The sequence below is a fragment of the Ceratotherium simum genome, chromosome 23 (genome assembly GCF_057802395.1).
Source record: "Ceratotherium simum simum isolate JZ-2026a chromosome 23, ASM5780239v1, whole genome shotgun sequence".
NCBI lineage: Eukaryota > Metazoa > Chordata > Mammalia > Perissodactyla > Rhinocerotidae > Ceratotherium > Ceratotherium simum.
In genome coordinates this window covers 36889381-36910942 of record NC_141922.1, presented here as the reverse complement: position 1 = coordinate 36910942, position 21562 = coordinate 36889381, and the positions used below count along the sequence as shown (strand labels likewise).

Genomic DNA, 21562 nt, shown 5'->3' with positions numbered 1-21562 from the left:
TAACTGTTGGGGATACAATGGGGCAGCGAGGGGGAGATATTTGTATACATTTTATAAACTATGCAAGCTAAAAATCAGGTCCTATCTTAAGAGCTCAATTCAGGTTTAACTGAAGGACATCTGCCTGGTTGTTATGTATTATACTCCTGATATTAAATTTTAATATAATATGCTTGCTCTTAAATATTAAACATTTCTCTTCAAACACTCAGCTTCAAAAGGTCTTATAAATTTTATTTATACATTGGTCATTTTCCATTTCTAAAACATAAACCTTCCTGCCCAGTTTTATCTCATTTGACTAGATTCTCAATTTCCCCATCTAAATATTGATTCCAAACTACTGGTTATCAGAATTGCCTGGTTGTTTTATAAAAAAGAACCCCAAACCCCAGACCTTTGTCTTCTGAATCAAGGTTTCTGATGATCAGCCATATTTAGGAATAAAGCTAAAGCACAGATAAAACAATGAAGTCTGAAGTTGATTAAATTGTAACTTACACAATTTGTTTAAATAAAAAAATATGTGGAAGTAAAAATGTGTTTGACTTCCCTTCAAAATACATATTTGAACCTTCCTATAAGCTGCCTACAAAATATGTACCAACCTGTATATTTTAACTTTTAAAAATTAATGTTTCTTAGTCATAGTACAACATATATTACATTTGCTAAAAGATGCAAGTAATTTTCAAGTGAATTTCAAGAAACCCAAGTATCACAAGTACCTTCTTAACATGATGAATGAAAAAGCCACCTGTGTACTCTGTTTGTTCTCTTACCCATATCTAACAAAAAACTTTCTAAAAACCACAGACAGTTAGGGACACTCCGGTGTGCCAAGCACCATGACCCAATTTGAAAATACTAAATTTTTGTTTTGGCTTTTTGCTCTATATGTTAACTACATTATAACAAAGAAGTTAACAGTGTAACAATACAATATAACAAAGATGGGTAAGTGGGTAAAATTAGCTTCAAAAATTGGTGCCTTCTCATTTTTAGTGTAAATCTCCCCCATTCTGTGTAAAATAATAGCTTACACTTATTTAGTGCTTACTAAGTACCAAATAACACTCTAAACGTTGCGTTAGGGGCTGGCCCAGTGGCATAGCAGTTAAGTCCGCGAGTTCTGCTTCAGCGGCTGAGGGTTCGCGGGTTCAGATCCTGGGCCCGGACCTACTCACTGCTCATCAAGCCATGCTGAGGTGGCGTCCCACATAGAAGAACTAGAAGGACCTACAACTAGGATATACAACTATGTACTGGGGCTTTGGGGAGAAAAAAGAAAAAGAGGAACATTGGCAACAGATGTTAGTTCAGGGCCAATCTTCCTCAAAATACAAAAATATAAAACAAAACAAAAAGCACCTTGCTAAACATTGCATTAATCTCATTAAAGAGATTTATCTCATTAATCTTCATAACAACCCAATGAACCAGGTACTGTTAGCCCAGTTTACCGATGAGGATACACAGAGAGGTTAAGCAACTTTCCTAGTTCCACAGCTGGTAAGTGGTAGAGCCCAGATTTGTACCTAAACAGACAGACAGATTCAAATATATCTATCCAAATAGATATATGTATCTATATAGATAAATATACACATACACAAAGAGCAAGAGTGCTATGCAGGTATCATCCATCATATTCAAAGATGAAGACAATGACTATTTGTGCATTCAGTTAGACTACAGAGCAACCCCCTCATGACCAATTGTCCTTACCAAACCAGCAAGTATTTCCTAATTTGTTGTGTTCAATCCATTTCCTAGGTGGAAAATGCCACATTAACAGAAAGCATTCTACAGCAGAACTGTCTGCTGGGGCAGCTGTACCAGGTTAGATGTGTCTGAGGGCAGAGCCAGCCTGGGAGGAGCACTGTGAATTCAGGCTGGCAGCTCAGATGTGAGTGCATTGCCTGGGCGGTCACACTCTTCGTGTGACAGCTCCTCCTATACAATCAGATGAGTCTTTCAATTGAAAGCAGGGTCCCTAAGGCTTTCACTCTTATTTTTCTGGCTATAAACACAATTTCATTTATTCTGCTGACCATAAGTAAAGACTAGTTTTATTTGGTGATAGCAAACCAAAAATCTGTTTAAAAATAGAAAACATTCTAAAATATATTGTTAGTAAACATCTGGCTGACTGAATGCCATTTTTGCAGCAAGAGAAGTGTTTATAGACAGTGGTCTAAACACAAAACAATGGAGAACACTGTATTTAGTCTCAGTAATTTGACACATTATCTTATACAACTGATCTTATTCAATGTATCCTACAATATAAAACTTTTCAATGTCCTCTAACAGAAGATGTGAACACTGTACTACAGAACATGAATGCTGATGAAAGTGATACCACTTACCTCTTCTGCTGTCCAGAAGGATGCCTGTGCCTGTTTATACATTTTCCAAATATCGGGGTACTGGATGGGAAAGATGACAAATCGGCGAGAACTCTTTCTCAGGAGTGGCTCTTCATCTGACTTGGCTTCATTTTCGTTGGTATCTGAAGATAACCTCTTTGAGAAATAAAGTACAAACACCCATTTTGTGTAGACATTTCCTCTTTGTTCATATTTAAACACACATCTGGGAGAGTTAGAGAGAGCATAGGTTTGGGAGCCAGTCTGCCTGGGTTGAATCCTTACTGTTATCTAGGAGCTGGTTAATAATGTTCGGTTAATTGTGTGATCGTAGGAAGTTGCTTAACTTCTCTGAGCCTTGGTTTCCTCATCAGTAAAATAATACCTACCTCATGGGTTAATTTTGATGATTAAAAGGGCTTTAAACAGAGCATGGTGCATAAAAAGCACTCAAAAAAATTATTGCTACTTTGAAGATAAGCATAAAACTAGACCCATAAATGTCATGGCAGGCAAATTGCTAAGTTTGTAGACAAAATGTCCCTTCGGTCCCTCTCTCAGAGATAGAATGCTGGCACAAATAGGCTACTGTTATAAGCTATTTTGTTATTTTAATATTTTCTTTTCTAATCTTAACTGAAATATTATAACATTTATCTGAGAACTCCTTACCAACAACTTATCAGCATTTGTTCATCTGAACCTTCCCATCTACCCATTTGTTATTGCTATTGACATGTTCACGTTACTGCATAAGGTCTCACTGTGGGCTGTCTCAAAGCTTTGTGGAATAAAGCAAGAAACACATTCTTATATACGATCTGCTTGGAAACATGATGGCACTCTAACAGGGGACAGTGCCACATATATATTTTTTAAATAGTCAGCAAAAGTATCAGAAGAGTTGTGCATGCATGAGAATGAATATATATAAAGTACATACAAATAGGCTAAAAACACATAAGTCAAGATTATTGGGATAATACATTTAAATTCTAGACTCCTAACTCAAACTCTCTCTCTCTCTCCTGTGCCAGGCCCGTCCATCGTGTTCCTTCATCCTCACCGTTGCCTCCACCAACCTCATACCTCTCTGAAACAAGTGTGTTAACGCAGATGAGACTAAGGCAAGATGAAACAAAGACCCAAAATCAAAGTAGGAGGCTATACAAGTACAGGTGGGATTTGCACGCTTCATACATACTGCCACTACAGAACAGATTGTCTTGCTTTGTAACTACTTATTTAAAGGTGTGAGCCTCCCCAGATAGAGCACTTGAGCCCCTAAGAGTAGAGACCAGTTTTTATTTATTGTGGTGTTCCCAGAGTACTGTGTCAAGCATAACGTCAATAAACATTAGCTAAGTAAGTGAATGCACTCCTAATTCCTCTTTATCCTGTGCTCAGATTTCTGGATACTTTTAAAAATTTGTAATTTAACATAATACCACAATACATCAGTGAAATAAGCTAATAACCATTCAAATCAAGCCTTCTCTGGGTGCCCCTGCATCTCCCTCTTCCCCCACCACAGGCCTGGATTAGGTCCCTAACATAGCACATGGCTCACTGCCACTTAATTCCCTATTGTTTGTCTATAGCCTCCTCTCGACTATGCTTCTTGAGGGTAGAAACCAACTTTGCTCTCGTAGAATCACCAAAGCCTAGCATAGTACCTGGCACTTAGTCGATATTCTTCCACAAATATCTGAGCAAATTTTTAAAATGAAAGTTGTCAAGTTTTTTGTTTATTTGTGCTGCCATCGAGGGCTTGCAATCTCAAAAGAACCATAAGATACTGAGATACTGCAGTTCCAGGCTCCAGAACAGAAGGTATACATAAGAGCAGGTCATCTGAGTCTGGCATTGACGCTGGTCTGAGCCGTCACTACATAGATGCTTTATACACATTATTCTGCCTAATCTGTACAAATCGGTCAAACAGTAATATTATTCCCATTTTACAGATGAGGAAACTAAGTCCTGAAGGATGTAAATAACACACCCAGGCTCCCACTACTAGTAAGTGGTAGAAATAAGATTAGAACTGAGATATGTCTGAACTCAAAGCCTTGCCTTGGGGCCGGCCCCATGGCCTAGTGGTTAAATTTGGCGCACTCCGCTTCGGTGGCCCGGGTTTGGTTCCCGGGCACAGACCTACACCACTTGTCAGCACCTATGCTGTGGCAGGCAACTCACATACAAAATAGAGGAAGACTGGCACAGATGTTAGCTCAGGGCTAGTCTTTCTCAAGCGAAGAAGGAGGAAGACTAGCAACAGATGTTAGCTCAGAGCAAATCTTCCTCAGCAAAAGAAAAAAAAAAAGGCTTGGCTTAAGCTACAGCTCTGTATGTATGGATAGCAGCTAGAGTGGGGCTAGCCTATAACTAAAATCCAGATTTCAAAACAGGGAGATAAACTAAAGCTAAAGAGTATACACTACTATCTCCTGCTAAGCAAAGTTAATTTAACAAATGGTAGTGATGTAACCAGTGAAATGACTGGGGGAGGAAACCACCAAATTTGATTCTAGAAAAAAGTAAGAAAAATAAAAATAATTTCCTTGTAAATAAAGTTGGAAGAACCAAGGTAATTTGAAGCCGGTGAAAAACAGCCAAAATGATAAGGTTAAAGCAGTGATTTTTAACTGCTACAAGTTTCAAAATCTCAGAGTAATACTTTCTCAAACTGCATTAGCCTTCTCCTTTACCAGGTTAAAATACAATATGTAGTGAGATCATGAAACGTGTTGAGGGCGATGTGTTTCACGAGTGAATGATGAGACAGGAAAATTAAGATTGAAAATCAGCTTTTTGGAAATTGCCACCTCTACAGTAGAACTTGACGTGAACCAAACGACCACATTTTATTCCAGACAGTTCATTATAGCACAAAATTGTGTTCACTTACAATAAGTGCATAGTATTATTCATGTTTTCAGGCAAGTCATTTAGTCTGCATATCATCATCTGTAAATTAAAGACAATAATACTTGCCATACTTATTTCAAACGAATGTTATAAAGATCAGAGGAGCTAATATAAATAAAAGTACTTTGCACACCCTCAAGTGCTATACACTTTTTAAATCATTATTGTTATTACCGACTGTTGAGATGTTTCTGGCTGGCCTTTTAAAGGTTGTTCCTATATTCAAAGAATTGATAAAAGAACTATTATAGTGGTTATTTGACCAATCAATACTTTCTATGTGGCCCTCAAGGAACTTTCATTCATGAAATAATTAGAGAACTTCTGGAAAGGCTTAAAAAGTGAGATATTCAAATTTAAAGACCAATTTAAAAGGCAGAGGTCTGCAGTCAACGGATATTTCAAACTTGTCTTGGCCTGCATTGTTCTTTCTTTAGTTCTTCTAGATTGTGGTTTTATCATCACCAGGCAACATTTTGATACAATTCTGCACTTTTCGTTTTGTTATATATTTTGTCACTGGGGTACAGGTGTATATTCAGAGCTGAAATTCTCTACCTTCACTATATTTGCTATGTGGGCCATACTGACACTTGGAAAGCCCATTATCAGCAGTGATCCTTTGACATCAATCATCCTGGCTCTGACTGGGGTTTTTAAATGCCGATAAATAATTGATCAATGTCAGGATCTATGAAAACTGCTCAAGACTAGCACCTTTAAATTAGAATGAAAGTCATATTTGTACATACATTCTTCCTGTTCCATCCTGATAATATGTGGATTATTAAGAGAAGAAGCTGGATTAGGAGGGTATTATGAAAGATTTTACAATGTGAAGAGAGGGGGCTTAACCAACATAAACCTTTGAGCTGGGCTAGAGATGATATTGCTTATTTTCACGATGCTTAGAAAAATCCACACACTTTTTTTTTTTTTTTTGGTGAGTAAGATTGGCCCTGAGCTAACACCTGTTGCCAATCTTCCTCCTTTTGCTTGAGGAAGAGTGGCCCTGAGCTAACATCTGTGCCCAACTTCCTCTATTTTGTATGTGGGTTGCCACCACAGCATGGCTTGATGAGTGGTACAGGTCTGCACCCGGTATCCAAACCCACAAACCCCAGGCCGCCAAAGTGGAGCGCGCCAAACTTAACCACTGCGCCACCTGGCTGGCCCCAAAAATCCACACACATTTTGATACAATGTCAGGAGGGTCATACATCCCAAAGCTCTAGGCTCTCCAGGGTATCCTCTGTGGACCTGAGCTAAGAATTCATATTTTAGAAGAGAAAACAATGTGAAAAAAGGCATGATGGCATGGGAAATTTTTAAAGAACTGGAAGTAACTTTGTAAGTGTGGCCTTCATGGTATGTGGGGGACAACAGAAGGAGATGAAACCAAAAAGAAGGCAGAAAACACTTCCCAATGACCTTTCTAAAAGTGCTGTGAAGAACTCTGTAGTTCCTCTGTCACAAACGTTAGATTAAAATTTCACTTTTAAATGTGTTTTTAACCTTTTAAAATAGCAATAAAAATAACAGAAATGTTTTATACTGTGCAGAAAGGAAACCACATGCATGAACTTATGTTTCCAGGTTATCTTTTTTTTTGTTTTGGATGACCTCAGATGAAAGTTTCTCTAGCTATGTCTGCTTAACTAAAGAATATCATTTTAAGACAGGTAGTTAAAAAAACAACAACAATAACAACAAAAAACCTGTAACTATTTGTATCTATTTTTCAGGAGCAAACCAAGATTTTTTTTCAAAACCAAACAAAAAAGAAAAAAGAATAATACCAATATAAACAAAAATACAGTAGAGGCCCTCTTATTCAAAGTGATCTAAACTGGCAGTTGAAAATTGATTAAAGTAAGGAATCATAAGAAAATGATATAGTCTTAAACTATTTGATTTAACTTAAAACATACAAATTAAAAAACAAAAAAACAACCCACCAACTGGGAGAAAATATTTGCAAATCATATATTCAATAAGGGGTTAATTTCCAAAATATATAAAGAACTCATATGTCTCAACAACAAAAAAACAAACAACCCAATCAAAAAATGGGCAGAGAATATGAACAGACATTTTTCCAAAGAAGACATACAGATAGCCAACAGGCACATGAAAAGATGTTCAGCATCACTAATTATTAGGGAAATGCAAATCAAAACCACAATGAGATATCACCTCACACCCATCAGAATGGCTGTTATCAAAAAGACAAGAAATAACAAATGCTGGAGAGGATGTGGAGAAAACGGAACCCTCATACACTGCTGGTGGGAATGCCAACTGGTGCAGCCACTATGGAAAAGAATATGGATATTTCTCAAAAAATTAAAAATAGAAATACCATATTATCCAGCTATTCCATTTCCGGGTATTTATCCCAAGAACATGAAAACACTAATTCAAAAAGATATATGCACCCCTACGTTCACTGCAGCATTATTCACAATGCCCAAGACTTGGAAGCAACCCAAGTGCCCATCAATGGATGAATGGATAAACATGTGGTATTTATATACAAAGGAATACTACTCAGCCACAAAAAATGACAAAATCGTACCATTTGCAACAACATGGATGGACCTTCAGGGTATTATGCTAAGCGAAATAAGTCAGACAGAGAAAGACAAATGCCATATGATTTCACTTACATGTGGAAGATAAACAAACAAACACACAGATATGGAGAACAGATTAGTGGTTACCAGAGAGGAAGTGGGGTGGGGGAAGGGTGAAAGGGGTAAAGGAGCACATATGTATGGTGATGGATGGCTACTAGACTTTTGGTGGTGAACACAATGTAGTCTATACAGAAGCTGAAATATAATGATGTACACCTGAAATTTACACAATGTTAAAAAAAACTTAACTTTAAAAAAACATATAAATTTACATTTACTTGCTAATCTTCTGCTATGAGGCCAAAGATTTTGTTGTTGTTGTTAATTTGGCTCACTGACTGAAATCTCAAGTCTTTCTGACATAAACACACCATAATGCATCACCTACACTTTCTAGTTTTAACACACTTAAGATAGAACAATCTGAGTGCAGAATCCTTATCTCTTTTATGATTCTCCCCAATCTTTTTATAATTGTTTGCTCTCATCTAATTCTATAGAATTTGTTTTCAGCAACTCATCTTTATTGAGTTTTCCAAAGCTTTCAAGTTTTTATAGAAACAACTTTCTTTTCATACTCACGTATTTTTAGTTTATATAATATTTAATTAAACTACAATAATCACAATACAATTGGTAGAAATAGGATTGGAAATAAAGACAACTGATTCTGGAAAAGTATAACTCAATAAGTGGGAACAGAAGTATGGAAGTGCATCAGAGAACAGCCTACTAGCCATATGCATTCTAAACCCTATTTTTTACAGGGTTTAGATATTTTACAGGGTTGATAAATATTTTACATATTTTTATTTTACAGGGTTGATAAATCCAAAGAATTGGCTAGTAGTAAATTGATTAAAAAAACTTCTGATAAATACGCAAAGAAATTGTTTGCTAAGTTTGATATAAATCTTCAAGTATCATCTATGCCCAATTCAAAAATGATGGGTTCATCAAAACAGCCTCACTATTCCATTAACTGATTTTATAAGCAATATTATGTATATTAACTTAAAAAGTATACTAATAAAATAGACAAAAGCAGATTCTGTCAATTAGTGTTGCACTTATGATTTTGTTTGGAAAATGGGCTCAGGTGTTAAAGCTATGGGAGAGCCTTGAATGTAAATACATATGAATTTTGCCACAGCTATTTTCCTATAGCCATTTTGATACAAATGTTTTGACACTTTCTTTCTTATCTATGTCATCATTTTGATGAAATGAAATAAAACCAACAAAAATTTAACTTTCAGTTTTTAAAATACTCCATCTCTAAGCTTTATCTCAGGTTAAGGTAAGTATGCCTATTTTGCATATTAAATAGATATTAAGATGTTGATTCTTTTTAAATTTTGGAGCAGGTCAAAGTGGTCTGCTTCATATAACACTTTGGCATCTGGCCTCTAACATGCAGACTATTGGGAGCCACTGAAAGTTTTTAATCAGGTGAAAAACATAATCAGATCTGTGTTTTAAGATCACTTTTGTAGAAACGTGGCTAGATCAGAAGGGAAATTGGAGGTGGAGAGAACAAGTAAAAGATCATTGCTGTACCCATCTCTTGCCTGAACTAGGATATCAGCAGTAGAAACACAAAAGACTGATTTAAGAACTATTCAGAAGCAGAATTAATCATTCTTGCAAAAAATTTGGATTTTGGATAACGGGATTAGGAAGAGTTGAAGACGCCCTTGAGGGTTCCAGCTCCAGCAACTGGATGATAACAAGAAATAAGAGACACATAGAAAGTGCTCCACACCTGGAAAATAACTAAATAAATCAGACAAAAACTCTTGCTTCTCACATCAGATGTTTAACAAAAGCTTAATTTGAATTAACTCCTTCCACCAACCCAAGCCACAACAACAATAAAAAGTTACAAACACACAAGTCTTTAAAAAGTTAATTTGGTCAATAAAAAGGATAATGGGTTCAGTTTCAAGATATCCAGTAGGCAGCTGAAAATATAAGACTATGGTAGGCAGAGGCACTATCTCCACTCCTTCCCTAATGGGGTGGAGATCCCATGAGTAGTCACCAAGGGGATGGATGTGATTATAATTATCCAGGGAGAACGCACAGAGCAGCAGCACAACTGAGGACACAGCCTAGACAAGCCGATATTGAAAGGGCAGATGGAAGAAGAGGAGTCAGCTGGGATTAAAACTGACTGAAACGGATGTAAAGCAAAGGCAGAAGTGATCTGATTTGGCTAAAGCAAAGGGTCAACATATGAGACAGAGAGGAATTCCATAAAGGATCCACACTCTGGATATCAATCAGGTTGAGGTTAGGAATTTTGTGCACCAAAGATTTTCAAACGTCTGGAGGGCTGGAAGGCTCATAATCAAACTCTCCCCACTTGCCCCCAACCTCCAGGTGCTGGCATTCATCGTGGGGCACAGTCTGAAAATCATTCCTATAGATAGTTATGGAGAGTTTCTGAACAGGAATTAACATGAATGGGGTGGCATTAGGAAGATTAATTGGATATCCATGTGTAGAATGAATTAGAAAAGAAAAAAAAACAGATTTTGGTAGCAACTCTGGTGTCAATTTCAGAGGTAGCATTTACAACCTACATTAAGATGTCGCAGTTAGCACAAAAAAGCTGCTTAAACAGGGCTTTGCCAGTTTAAGGAGTTGGGCATTTTTGGTGGGAATTGAGACCCTTTTGGGAGTGTTTATATGGGGTGAGTGCAATGGAGGCACTGGTTTAATGATGGATTAATTTGGCAGTGGTAAACAGGACTGGATGGTAGGTAAGACTGAAGGTAGAGAGACAACTAATTTTTTGTAGCTGCACAAGTGTGAAGTGATGAGAATCCGAAATATAGTTTCACACAGACATTCCTCGGCAATATTCCACTGTCTCTTCCAGAATGGTGCTTCCAGTTTCTGCCTGCCTCAGCTTCTGGTCACGTGGTCCCAAGAGGTGCCCGGACAAGAGGTGCCTTGACCCATCTAGGTCAAGATTCCCTAGCTAGCACTCTCTATGCCCTGGTCTAGGCTGGCGTTCTACAAGGCCTGTCCCTCCCATCCACCCCCAATTCCACCACTTTCCTTTGTTTGCCTTCACCTCTCTTCTACCTCTCAGGTGAAACACAATATTTGGATGCTGTCAAAGTCATATACTATTTGTAGGTCTCATTTTCATTTTCATTCTTCTATTCTCACCATATCTGACAAAACAGATGGAATGCTGGCCCAGGAGCAAGAACTTGGTTTTAAACCTAGCTCTACTACTGAGTTGTGTGGTCCTGGGCATGTCTTTTAATCTTTTCCAGCCTAGACTTTCTTACCTTGAAAATAGGGACTATCAATTAGATTAATGATAGTTAACTTGGAGAAGCTGATGAAAGCTATGGACCCCTTTCTCAGGAGATTCACATCTGCACATACAAAGTCTACAAACTTGAGGAGATTCATAAATCTCCTTCAAGCCCCTGTAAACACTTCAAGGCAGTGTTCTTAAAATATGTGTACCAGGATCACCTGAAGTGCTTGCTAAAAATGCAACCCCAGTGGGCCGGCCCAGTGGCATAGCGGTTACGTTCACAAGCCTCGCTTCAGTGGCCTGGCATTCACAGGTTTGGATCCCGAGTGCCGACCTACGCACCGCTTCTCAAGCCATGCTGTGACAGCACCCCGCATATAAAATAGAGGAAGATGGGCACAGATGTTAGCTCAAGGCCAATCTTCCTCAACAAAAAGAGGAAGGTTGGCAACAGATGTTGACTCAGAGCCAATCTCCCTCACACACACACAAAAAAAATGCAACCCCAAACTTATCCCAAGAGATTTTGATTCACTATATCTGGGGTATAGGCCCAGTAATTTACATTTTTCACAAAGTACTCCAGGTGATTCTGATGCAGGTGGCCCATGCTGCACCATTATATCTACAGAAACAAAGTAGTTAAGGCATCCTTGCATCTCAAGTTGAAAACTTTTAGAACAGATGCTCACTAAAATTCATTCTAGATCTAAAGTTCTGCCTCTATCTTTGTGGGTCTGTATCATTGGGATAGGAATAACAAAAATTAACTTCCAGATCTTAAGTCTGAATGACTGCTGGTACCATTAGCACAAAGAGAAGAATGTGAGTTGTCCCATTTGGGGAAATTGGTACTAAGTGTATTTGTTTGAAAAGGGGAAGAAAAAGTGTGACGAATATTTACAATTTGTTAATTAGTTACTAAATGTTTACAAAATCAAAACTAAACAAAATAAAATCCCAAATCTGCAACCTACAACTTTCTAAAGAAATGTAGGGATAGGTCATTTCAAAAAGGGCTTGCGTGAACCAATCACTGAAGTTCTCCACAGGATGTAACAGTTACTCAACAGTGCTATGTTTTCCTGAGGAGATATAAGATTTAGCCACTTATATTTATGATGGGTGATGTGGGAAAGTAAATAAAATGTCTCTCAAGTTTCAAAAAAAAAAAAAAAAGAAATGTAGGACTAAGCATGAGTCTCTGTGAGCTGAAACTCTTATTAAATCAAAGCTACCACACACAGCAACACAAATGGTTTAGAAGTATTTGCAAAATAACAGGACATGAAACCTATAGAGAAACAACTCGAACTACCTCAGTCTAATAAATCCCGGCTTATTTACTGGTAATTATGTACTTCTATTAATACAGAAGCAGCGAGGATGAACTGTTAATTTAGGTCTTATTAAGCACCCACAACCTCTGTGGCAGTCTGCATAAAGCATTTTACTTAATCCTCTGTGAGGGAAGTATCATTTGCACTGTATAAAGAAAGAAAGTAACACCTCAAAGATTCACAGCTAGTTAAGTAGCCCGGTCTGACCAAAACCGGCTTCCTAACGCGATTACGTTCATTGTTATGAGAATTGCCCGTCGCCCTTCTATCATCTCCACCCCATCCACACGTGTCAATTTCCACAGGCGTCCTCCAACACCTTTTAACCATCCCAGAAATGACGTGCGTTTCTTCAGTAGATGCACCAGTCCTCGTTCCTTGCCTCAGTTTCCCCAGCCATGGCTACAGAACCGGGAAGGATGGGAGGACAGTAAAGGAGGGGGTGCGCCTCGCCCCGGCCTGAAGCCACAGAGCTCCGCCCTTGGCTGGCCTCGGAGCAGAGCAGTGGAGCAGAAACCCGGCTCCCTCCTCACCCTTCCCCGGGGACCGTCTCCCGGGCGCTAGCAAAGACGAAACCAGGCTGCGGCGAGGGCTCGCAGCCAGGCCTGCACCGGGTTTTCGACGGCAACGGGTAAAATTTCCTACAGCGGTCCTGCGCCTTGCAAGTTCTCGCCGCAACTTGCAATCTAGAGGCCAGGTGTGACAGCGGGACGTGAGAGGAAGCGACAGTAATGTTTACCTCATCCTGCTCGGGCCTGGCCGCTTCCGGCCTTTCCGGGTCACCCATCGCGCAGACTCCGCCAGAGCTACGGGAGCTGAGGGAACCGAGGGCCGCAGGCCACCTCCAACTAGGACAAGACCCAGGTGGCCCACGGGTCCGCTGAGTCCGCCCCGCCCCCAGCTGCGGAGACCCCTCCTACTCCGGCCAGGCCCGCTTTCTCGCCTGCCCATTGGGGGACTCGCCCTGCGCTGGCCTGGCCCCGCCTCCCCCGCCTCAGGGCCCTGCCTATTCCAGCAGGCCCCGCCCCACAGCGCCGGCACCGCCCCCCACCTGCCCAGTGAGGGACTCTCCCTGCGCCTGCCGACTCCGCCTCCCTCAGGGACCCGCCCACTCCAGCAGGTCCCGCCCCGCCGCGCCGACTCCGCCTCCCGCCTGCCCCCTGAGGAGCTCGCGGAGGGCCTGCGGGACCGCGCCTCCCCGCCCGCGGTCTGAGGGACTAAGCCTGTGGCTCTCAGCCCCGCCCGCCTCGCCCGCGCCGGGCTCTACTCACGTGGTACGGGAGGTGCCTGGACATGCCCGGTCGCCTCCCCAGGTCGACGTTGCCCAGCTAGCTCTCGCCGTGCCTCGGGAACACGGTATGTCGCGCTAACTCGGCCTGTCCTGAGAGACTGCCAGGTGGCGGTGGGACCACCCACAGGATGAGATACGAGCGCTATTCGAGTGTGAAGTGGTGGTGGCGAAAAGCCACATTATTGGTGAAAAAAGAAAGTCGCACGGTTAAAAAATATGAGAAAAGGCTGCCTTGTTTTGTATTTAAGCAACCGAAACGAAGTGGTTGAAGGGAAAGTGTGCCTGTGAATGGGGGAGATGGGCTTGAGAGTGAGAAGGAGAGGGGAAAATGACTCAAGTCAGGAAACTATTTTGAAAGTTCTGTGAAATTGTTTCAACAAGCTAAGCTTTTAGTAATATTTATTGAGCTCTTACAGAGTGTCGGGCGCTACACTAAGCACCTTCTGTCAATTAAGTCATTGCATCTTCAGGACATCTCTGTGAGGCAGAGGGAGCAGTGTCCCTCTTGTTGCAGAGGAAGAAATTCAGTCTTGGGATAAAGAACTCAGATGATCCAGCTACAAAGTTGTGGACTCCACACTCTCCTGCCACATGTGCTTTTCAAGGCCCAAAGTTAACGTAGTGGAGAGAGGAGATACTCCCAGGTCATGGCAGTAGGCAGTGGCTACTGATGGTCATGATAATTTGGTTAAATTACTAATAGCAGTCTCTCAGGGGAACTATCTAAAGATAACTACAACAGAAAGAAAAAATAGTCTGGTGTAACAAATAAAAATGAGGTGACAGAGAGATTTGTTTAAGTTGCTTGAAGCTGAAATACGGAGGGAACCTTGTCATGCTTTGAACGACATGCACCTGTTTTGTGGATAACTCACTGTGTGAAGTATGGTAAAATAGGATAGAAAATTAAGCTTTGAAAATGACTGAAAGCTCTTTCTAAAACCTGGCCTAGAGTGGAGGATGAGAGTTATCCTTTCTTAGGCAACTACTAGTGGTCAAGTGCTGAGTAAAATTTTATACATATATCAACTTTACATAATAGTTAAATTCTATGAGGAAACAGTCTTGAAGTTAGATGATTTATCATAGGCCACATGGCAAATAAACTAAGAGCAAAGATTCTATCATTTAATTAAAATCATCGAACAACCTGTCTGCTGGATGTCAGGCATCATATTCGGTATTGAAGATACAAAAATGAATAAGCATAGTGAAAAAGAACGTGGATCCTGGAGCCATATCGTTATGGGCATGAATTCTAGCTCCCCCACTTATTAGCTGTGTTACCTTGGACCAGATACTTAGCCTCTTTGAGACTCAGTTTCCTCATCTGCAAGATAAGAATAATAATTCCTTCCTTATAAGATTGTGGTGTGGTTTAATATTTTACTTGTGAGGTAATTATTGGGAAATTACAATGGTAGCTTCCAAGTACACTACTCACTGGGCCATCCTAGAGATCGTGGAACAGAAAGGCTCAGATCAAAGTGAGTTGCTTGAAGCACACGGTTTATTAAATTAATTTAAAACACATCAAGGGGAAATTGATGGGGTAGCTGACATATTTAAGATAGAGTGTGGGGAGGGGAGGGAATAGAAGGACCATACTATCCAAATCTTAATGTTACTAAGTGTTCAAATATCCTGTCTTTGCTGCATCAGCCTTCCTGGCTGGTGGTGTAGTTAGGAAGACCAGAGTTGAAGACGAACAAGGGGTCTTAGCAGACAGAAGGTGGAGCCAACACACATTTGCTCCTTTGGAGAGATGCAGGAGCAAGTAGGCCTTGTCATAGCTGTAACTTGCCATAAATTAGCCTGCTGAGCAGCTATGAGTTTTATCTGTATTTTTTGGGAAGAGCACGTGTGGGGCCAGAATGGATGTCACCAATTGGTGGCTGATTTAGGTATGACACAGTTGGCAATCTAGAGGTGACATCCTTACCTCATGAATATTGAAGATTTACTTGGTCTTTCTAGCCCTTTCTATCTGTGACATTTGTTCCATTATTTTTATCTATGTTCAACACAAATATGTTCCATGTATTCTACCTTTAACATGCCTCACAGGTTAATAACTTATTTACTGTTTATACTTAACACGTGTTATGAATTTCCTTATGTCTTACAAGCTCTCTGCTCCCATACTTAGTTTCTTTCAGTTTTTATAGCAGAATCGAATAATCTTAAGTAATATAGCAAAAACACATTACAGTGCTTATAACAGTGCATAGTAGGAAATATGTATTTGTTTCCCTCAAAATGTTTAAAGTTAATAGGGAGAGCAAATGTAAAAAATTAAATGTGTAACTGAAAGATCTCTCAGTGTGAGAGGATTCTACAACTTCATATAGCTGCTGTGGATTTTATGTTTTCCAAAAATAGCCACAACTATATTTCTGGTCCCATATGCTGTTCCAGAACCTTGATGCTCCTCTCATCAAAAGGTGGAGTCTAATTCCCCTTCTGCTATCCTCTGAATGTTTCTGTCCCCCAAAATTCATATGTTGAAAACCTAATGCCCAAGGTGATGGTGTTAGGAGGTAGCACCTTTGGGAGTTGATTAGGTCATGACAGTGGAGCCTTCTTGAAAGGGATAGTGCCCTTATATGGTATTGTTTGGGTTTTTGCTATTGAGTTGTATGAGTTCTTAATATATTTTAGATATTAACCCCTTATCGGGTATATGATTTGAAAATATTTTCTACCATTCAGTAGCTTGCCTTTTCATTTTGTTGATAGATTCCTTTGCTGTGCAGAAGCTTTTTAGTTTGGTGTAGTCCCACTCGTTTATTTTTGCTTTAGTTGCCTTTGCTTTTGGTGTCAGATCCAAAAAGTCATTGCAAAGGCTGATGTTAAGGAGCCTTTCTTTTAGGAGTTTTATGGTTTCAGGTCTTACATTCAAGTCTTTAATCCATTTTGAAATGATTTTTGCGTGTGGTGCAAGATAGTGGTGCAGTTTCATTCTTTTGAATGTGGCTGTCCAGTTTTCCCAGCACCCTTTATTGAAGAGGCTCTCCTTTCCCCGTTGTATATTCTTGGCTCCTTTGTTGTAAATTAATTGACCAATTATGCATGGGTTTATTTCTGGGCTCTCTATTCTGTTCCATTGATGTATATGTCTGTTTTTATGCCAGTACCATCCTGTTTTTATTACTATAGCTTTGTAATATAGTTTGATATCAGGAAGCATGATGCCTCCAGCTTTGTTCTTCTTTCTCAAGATTGCTTTGGGTGTTTGGGGTCTTTTGTGGTCCCATACAAATTTTAGGATTGTTTGTTCTGTTTCTTTGAAAAATGCCATTGGAATTTTGATAGAGATTGCGTTGAATCTGTAGATTGATTTGGGTAGTATGAACATTTTAACAATATTAATTCTTCCTATCCATGAGCACGGAGTATCCTTCCACTTATTTGTGTCTTCTTCAGTTTCTTTCATTAACATCTAATAGTTTTCATTGTATAGGTGTTTCATCTCCTTGGCTAATATTATTGCTAGATATTGTTTTCTTTTTGATGCAATTGTAAACAGGATTGTTTTCTTAATTTCTCTTTCTGATAGTTCATTATTAGTGTATACAAACCTAACAGATTTTTGTATATTGAATTTATATCCTGCAGCTTTACTGAACTTGTTTGTTCTCACAGTGTTTTGGTGGAGTCCTTAGGATTTCCTGTATTTAATATGTCATCTGCAAATAGTGACAGTTTTACTTCTTCTTTTTGAATTGGATGCCTTTTATTTCTTTTTCTTGCCTGAGTACTCTGGCTAGGACTTCCAATGCTATGTTGAATAAAAGCAGGAGTAGGCATCCTTGTCTTGTTCCTGATCTTAGAGGAAAAGCTATCAGCTTTTCACTGTTGAGTATGATGTTAGCTGTGGGCTTATCATATATGACCTTTATTATGTTGAGGTGCATTCCCTCTATACCCACTTTGTTGAGAGTTTTTATCATAAATGGATGTTGAATTTTGTCAAATTCTTTTTCTGCATCTATTGAGATGATCATATGATTTTTATTCTTAATTGTGCTAAAGTGGTATGTCACACTGATTGATTTGCAGATCTTGAACCATCCTTGCATGCCTGGAATAAATCTCACTTGATCATGGTGTATGATCCTTTTAATGTTTTGTTGAATTTGGTTTGCTAATATTTGTTGAGGATTTTTGTATCTGTGTTCATCAGAGATATTGGCCTATAATTTTCTTTTCTTGTGGTGGTCTTGTCTGGTTTTGGCATCAGGGTAATGCTGGCCTTGTAAAGTGGAAGTGTTCCCTCCTCTTCTATTTTTGGAAGAGTTTGAGAAGGATTGATATTAATTCTTCTTGGAATGTTTGGTAGAATTCACCAGTGAAGCCATCCGGTCCTGGACTTTTGTTTTTGGGGAGGTTTTTGATTACTGATTCAATCTCCTTACTAGTAATCAGTCTGTTCAAGTTTTCTATTTCATCATGATTCAGTTTTGGTAGATTTTATGTTTCTAGTAATTTATCCAGTTCTTCTAGATTGTCAAATTTGTTGGCATATAACTGTTCATAGTAGTCTCTTATGGTCCTTTGTATTTCTGTGGTTATCAGTTGTAATGCCTCCTCTTTCATTTCTGATTTTACTTGAATCGTCTCTTTTTCTTGGTAAATCTAGCTAAAGGTTTGTCAATTTTGTTTATCTTTTCAAAGAACCAGCTCTTAGTTTCATTGATCTTTTCTATTGTCTTTTTAGTCTCTATTTCATTTATTTCTGCTCTGATCTTTGTTATTTCCTTCCTTCTACTAACGTTGGGCTTCATTTGCTCCTCTTTTTTCTAGTTCTTTGAGGTGTAATGTTAGATTGTTTATTTGAGACTTTTCTTGTTTCTTGATGTAGGCATTCACGCTATGAACTTTTCTCTTACAGCTGCTTTTGCTGCATCCCGTAAGTTTTGGTATGTTGTATTTCCATTTTCATTTGTCTCAAGGTATTGTTTTGATGTCTCTTGATTTCTTCTTTGACCCACTGGTTGTTCAGTAGCTTATTGTTTAATCTCCACATATTTGTGAATTTTCTTGTTTTCTGCTTGTAATTGATTTCTGGTTTCATACCATTGTGGTCAGAAGAGATGCTTGATATGATTTCAGTCTTCCTAAATTTGTTAAGACTTGTTTGTGGCCTAACATATGATCTGTCTTAGAGAATGTCCCATGTGCATTTGAGAAGAATATGTATGCTCTTGCTTTTGAATAGAATGTTCTGTATATATCTGTTAAGTCTATCTGGTGTCACATGTTGTCTCAGGCCAGTGTTTACTTATTGGTCTTTCTGACTGGATGATCTATCCATTGATGTAGCAGTGTATTAAAGTCCCCTACTATTATTGTATTGCTGTCTGTTTCTCCTTTGAGTTCTGTTAATGTTTGCTCTATAGTTTTAGGTTGGGTGCATAAATATTTACAAATGTTATATCTTCTTGTTGGATTGACCACTTTTATCATTATATAATGCCCTTCTTTGTCTCTTATTACAGTCTTTGTTTTATTTATTTATTTATTATTATTATTTTTTAATAATTTTATTTATTTATTTATTTTTGTTCCCCCAAAGCCCCAGTAGATAGTTGTATGTCATAGTTGAACATCCTTCTAGTTGCTGTATGTGGGATGCGGCCTCAGCATGGCTGGAGAAGCAGTGCGTCAGTGTGCGCCCGGGATCCGAACCCAGGCCGCCAGCAGCAGAGCATGAGCACTTAACCACTAAGCCACGGGGCCGGCCCTACAGTCTTTGTTTTAAAGTCTATTTTGCCTGATATAAGTATAGCTACCTGAAAGCTTTCTTTTGGTTTCCATTTGCTTGGAATATCTTTTTCCATCCCTTCACTCTCTGTCTGTGTGTGTCCTTACATCTGGAGTGAGTCTCTTGTAGGCAGCATATGGGTGGGTCTTGGTTTTTTATCCATTCAGCCACGTTATGTCTTTTGATTGGAAACTTTAGTGGATTAGTGCCCTTGTAAAAGAGGCTCCAGAGAGCTCCCTTGCCCTTTCTGCCATATGAGGGTACAATGAGAAGTTGTGACCCAGAAGAGGGCCCTCATTCAATCATACTGGGACCCTGATCTCAGATTTCCAGCCTCCAGAATTGAGAAATAAATGGTTGTTGTTTATAAGCCACCCAGTCTGTTGTATTTTGTTATAGCAACCATAACAGACTAAGATACCTCCCTTTGCATGTAAGCTATCCTTAGTGACTTACTTTTCTTCCCCCCAGTTTTATTGAGATATAATAGACATTGAGCACTGTATAAGTTTAAGGTGTACAAGATATTGATTGGACTTACATAAATCAAGAAATGCTTACTTCAAGTTTAGTTTAGTTAATATCATCATCTCATATAGATACAATAAAAAAGGAAAAGAAAGAAAAAATATTTATTTCCTTGTGATGAGAACTCTTAGGATTTACTCTCTTAAGAACTTTCATATATATCATACAGCAGTGTTAACTGTAGTCATCGTGTTGTATATTACATCCCCTAGTACTTATTTATCTTATAACTGGAAGTTTGTACCTTTTGACCACCTTCATCCGGTTCCCTCTACCCCACCTGCCCCGCTGCCTCTGCTAACCACAAATCTGATCTCTTTTCTGTAAGTTTGGTTTCTTTGTTTTTGTTTTTTAGATTCCACATATAAGTGAGATCATACAGTCTTTGTCTTTCTATATCTGACTTATTTCACTTAGCATAATGCCTTCAGGGTCTATCTGTGTTGTCGCAAATGGCAGGAATTCCTCCTTTTGTGGCTGAATAATACTACATTATATATACATATACCACAACTTCTTTATCTGTTCATCTGGCAGTGGACACTTAGGTTGTTTCCATATATTGGCTACTGTAAATAATGCTGCTATGAACATAGGGGTGCAGGTATTGCTTCGATCTGTTTTTGTTTCCTTCACATATATTCGCAGAAGTGGAATTGCTGGATCATATGGTAGTTCTATTTTTAATTTTTGAGGAACTTCCATACTGTTTTCCAAAATGGCCGTACCAGTTTACAATCCCATCAACAGTGCACAACGGTTCCCTTTTCTCCACATCCTTGCCAGCATTTGTTATCTCTTGTCTTTTTGGTGCGAGCCATTTTAACAGGCATGAGGTGATCTCGTGGTTTTGATTTACCTTTCCCTAACAGTTAGTGATGCTGAGCATCGTTTCATATACCTGTTGGCCATTCCTGTATCTTCTTTGGAAAAATGTCTATTCAGATCCTTTGCCTATTTTTAAATTGGATTATTTGGTTTTTTTGCTATTGAGTTCTTTATGTATTTTGGATATTAACCCCTTATCAGATAGATGGTTTGCAAAATTTTTTTCCCATTCCATAGGTTGTCTTTTCATCTTGTTGATCATTTCTTTTGCTATGCAGAAGCTTTTTAGTTTGATGTAGCCCCACTTGTTTTATTTTTGATTTTGTTGCTTGTGCTTTAGATGTCATATCCAAAAAATCATTGCTGAGACCTATGTCAAGGAGCTTTTTTTCGTATGTTTTCTTCTAGGAGTTTTATGGTTTCAGTTTTTAATTTTTAAAAATTTTTAATCCTTTTTGAGTTAATTTTGTGAGTGGTCTAAGATAGGAATCTAGTTTCATTCTTTTACAAGTGAATATCCAATATTCCTAGCACTGTTTATTGAAGAGACTGTCTTTTCTCCATTGAGTATTCTTGGCTCCCT

The 21562-nt window shown here is 38.9% G+C and overlaps 1 protein-coding gene across 1 annotated transcript in view; it reads right to left on the bottom strand.

Moving 5' to 3' along the window:
• RRM2B (ribonucleotide reductase regulatory TP53 inducible subunit M2B) overlaps nucleotides 1–13451 on the bottom strand; it is a 42865-nt gene extending 29414 nt beyond the window's left edge. Inside the window, exons 1-2 of the mRNA XM_004431226.3 lie at nucleotides 13305–13451; nucleotides 2373–2528 (exon numbers count right to left, since the gene is read on the bottom strand). Of these exons, the coding sequence (XP_004431283.1) occupies nucleotides 2373–2528; nucleotides 13305–13352 (204 nt within the window). The 5' untranslated portion in view covers nucleotides 13353–13451. The remainder of the gene's footprint in view (nucleotides 1–2372; nucleotides 2529–13304) is intronic.
• Nucleotides 13452–21562: the final 8111 nt, after the last annotated feature.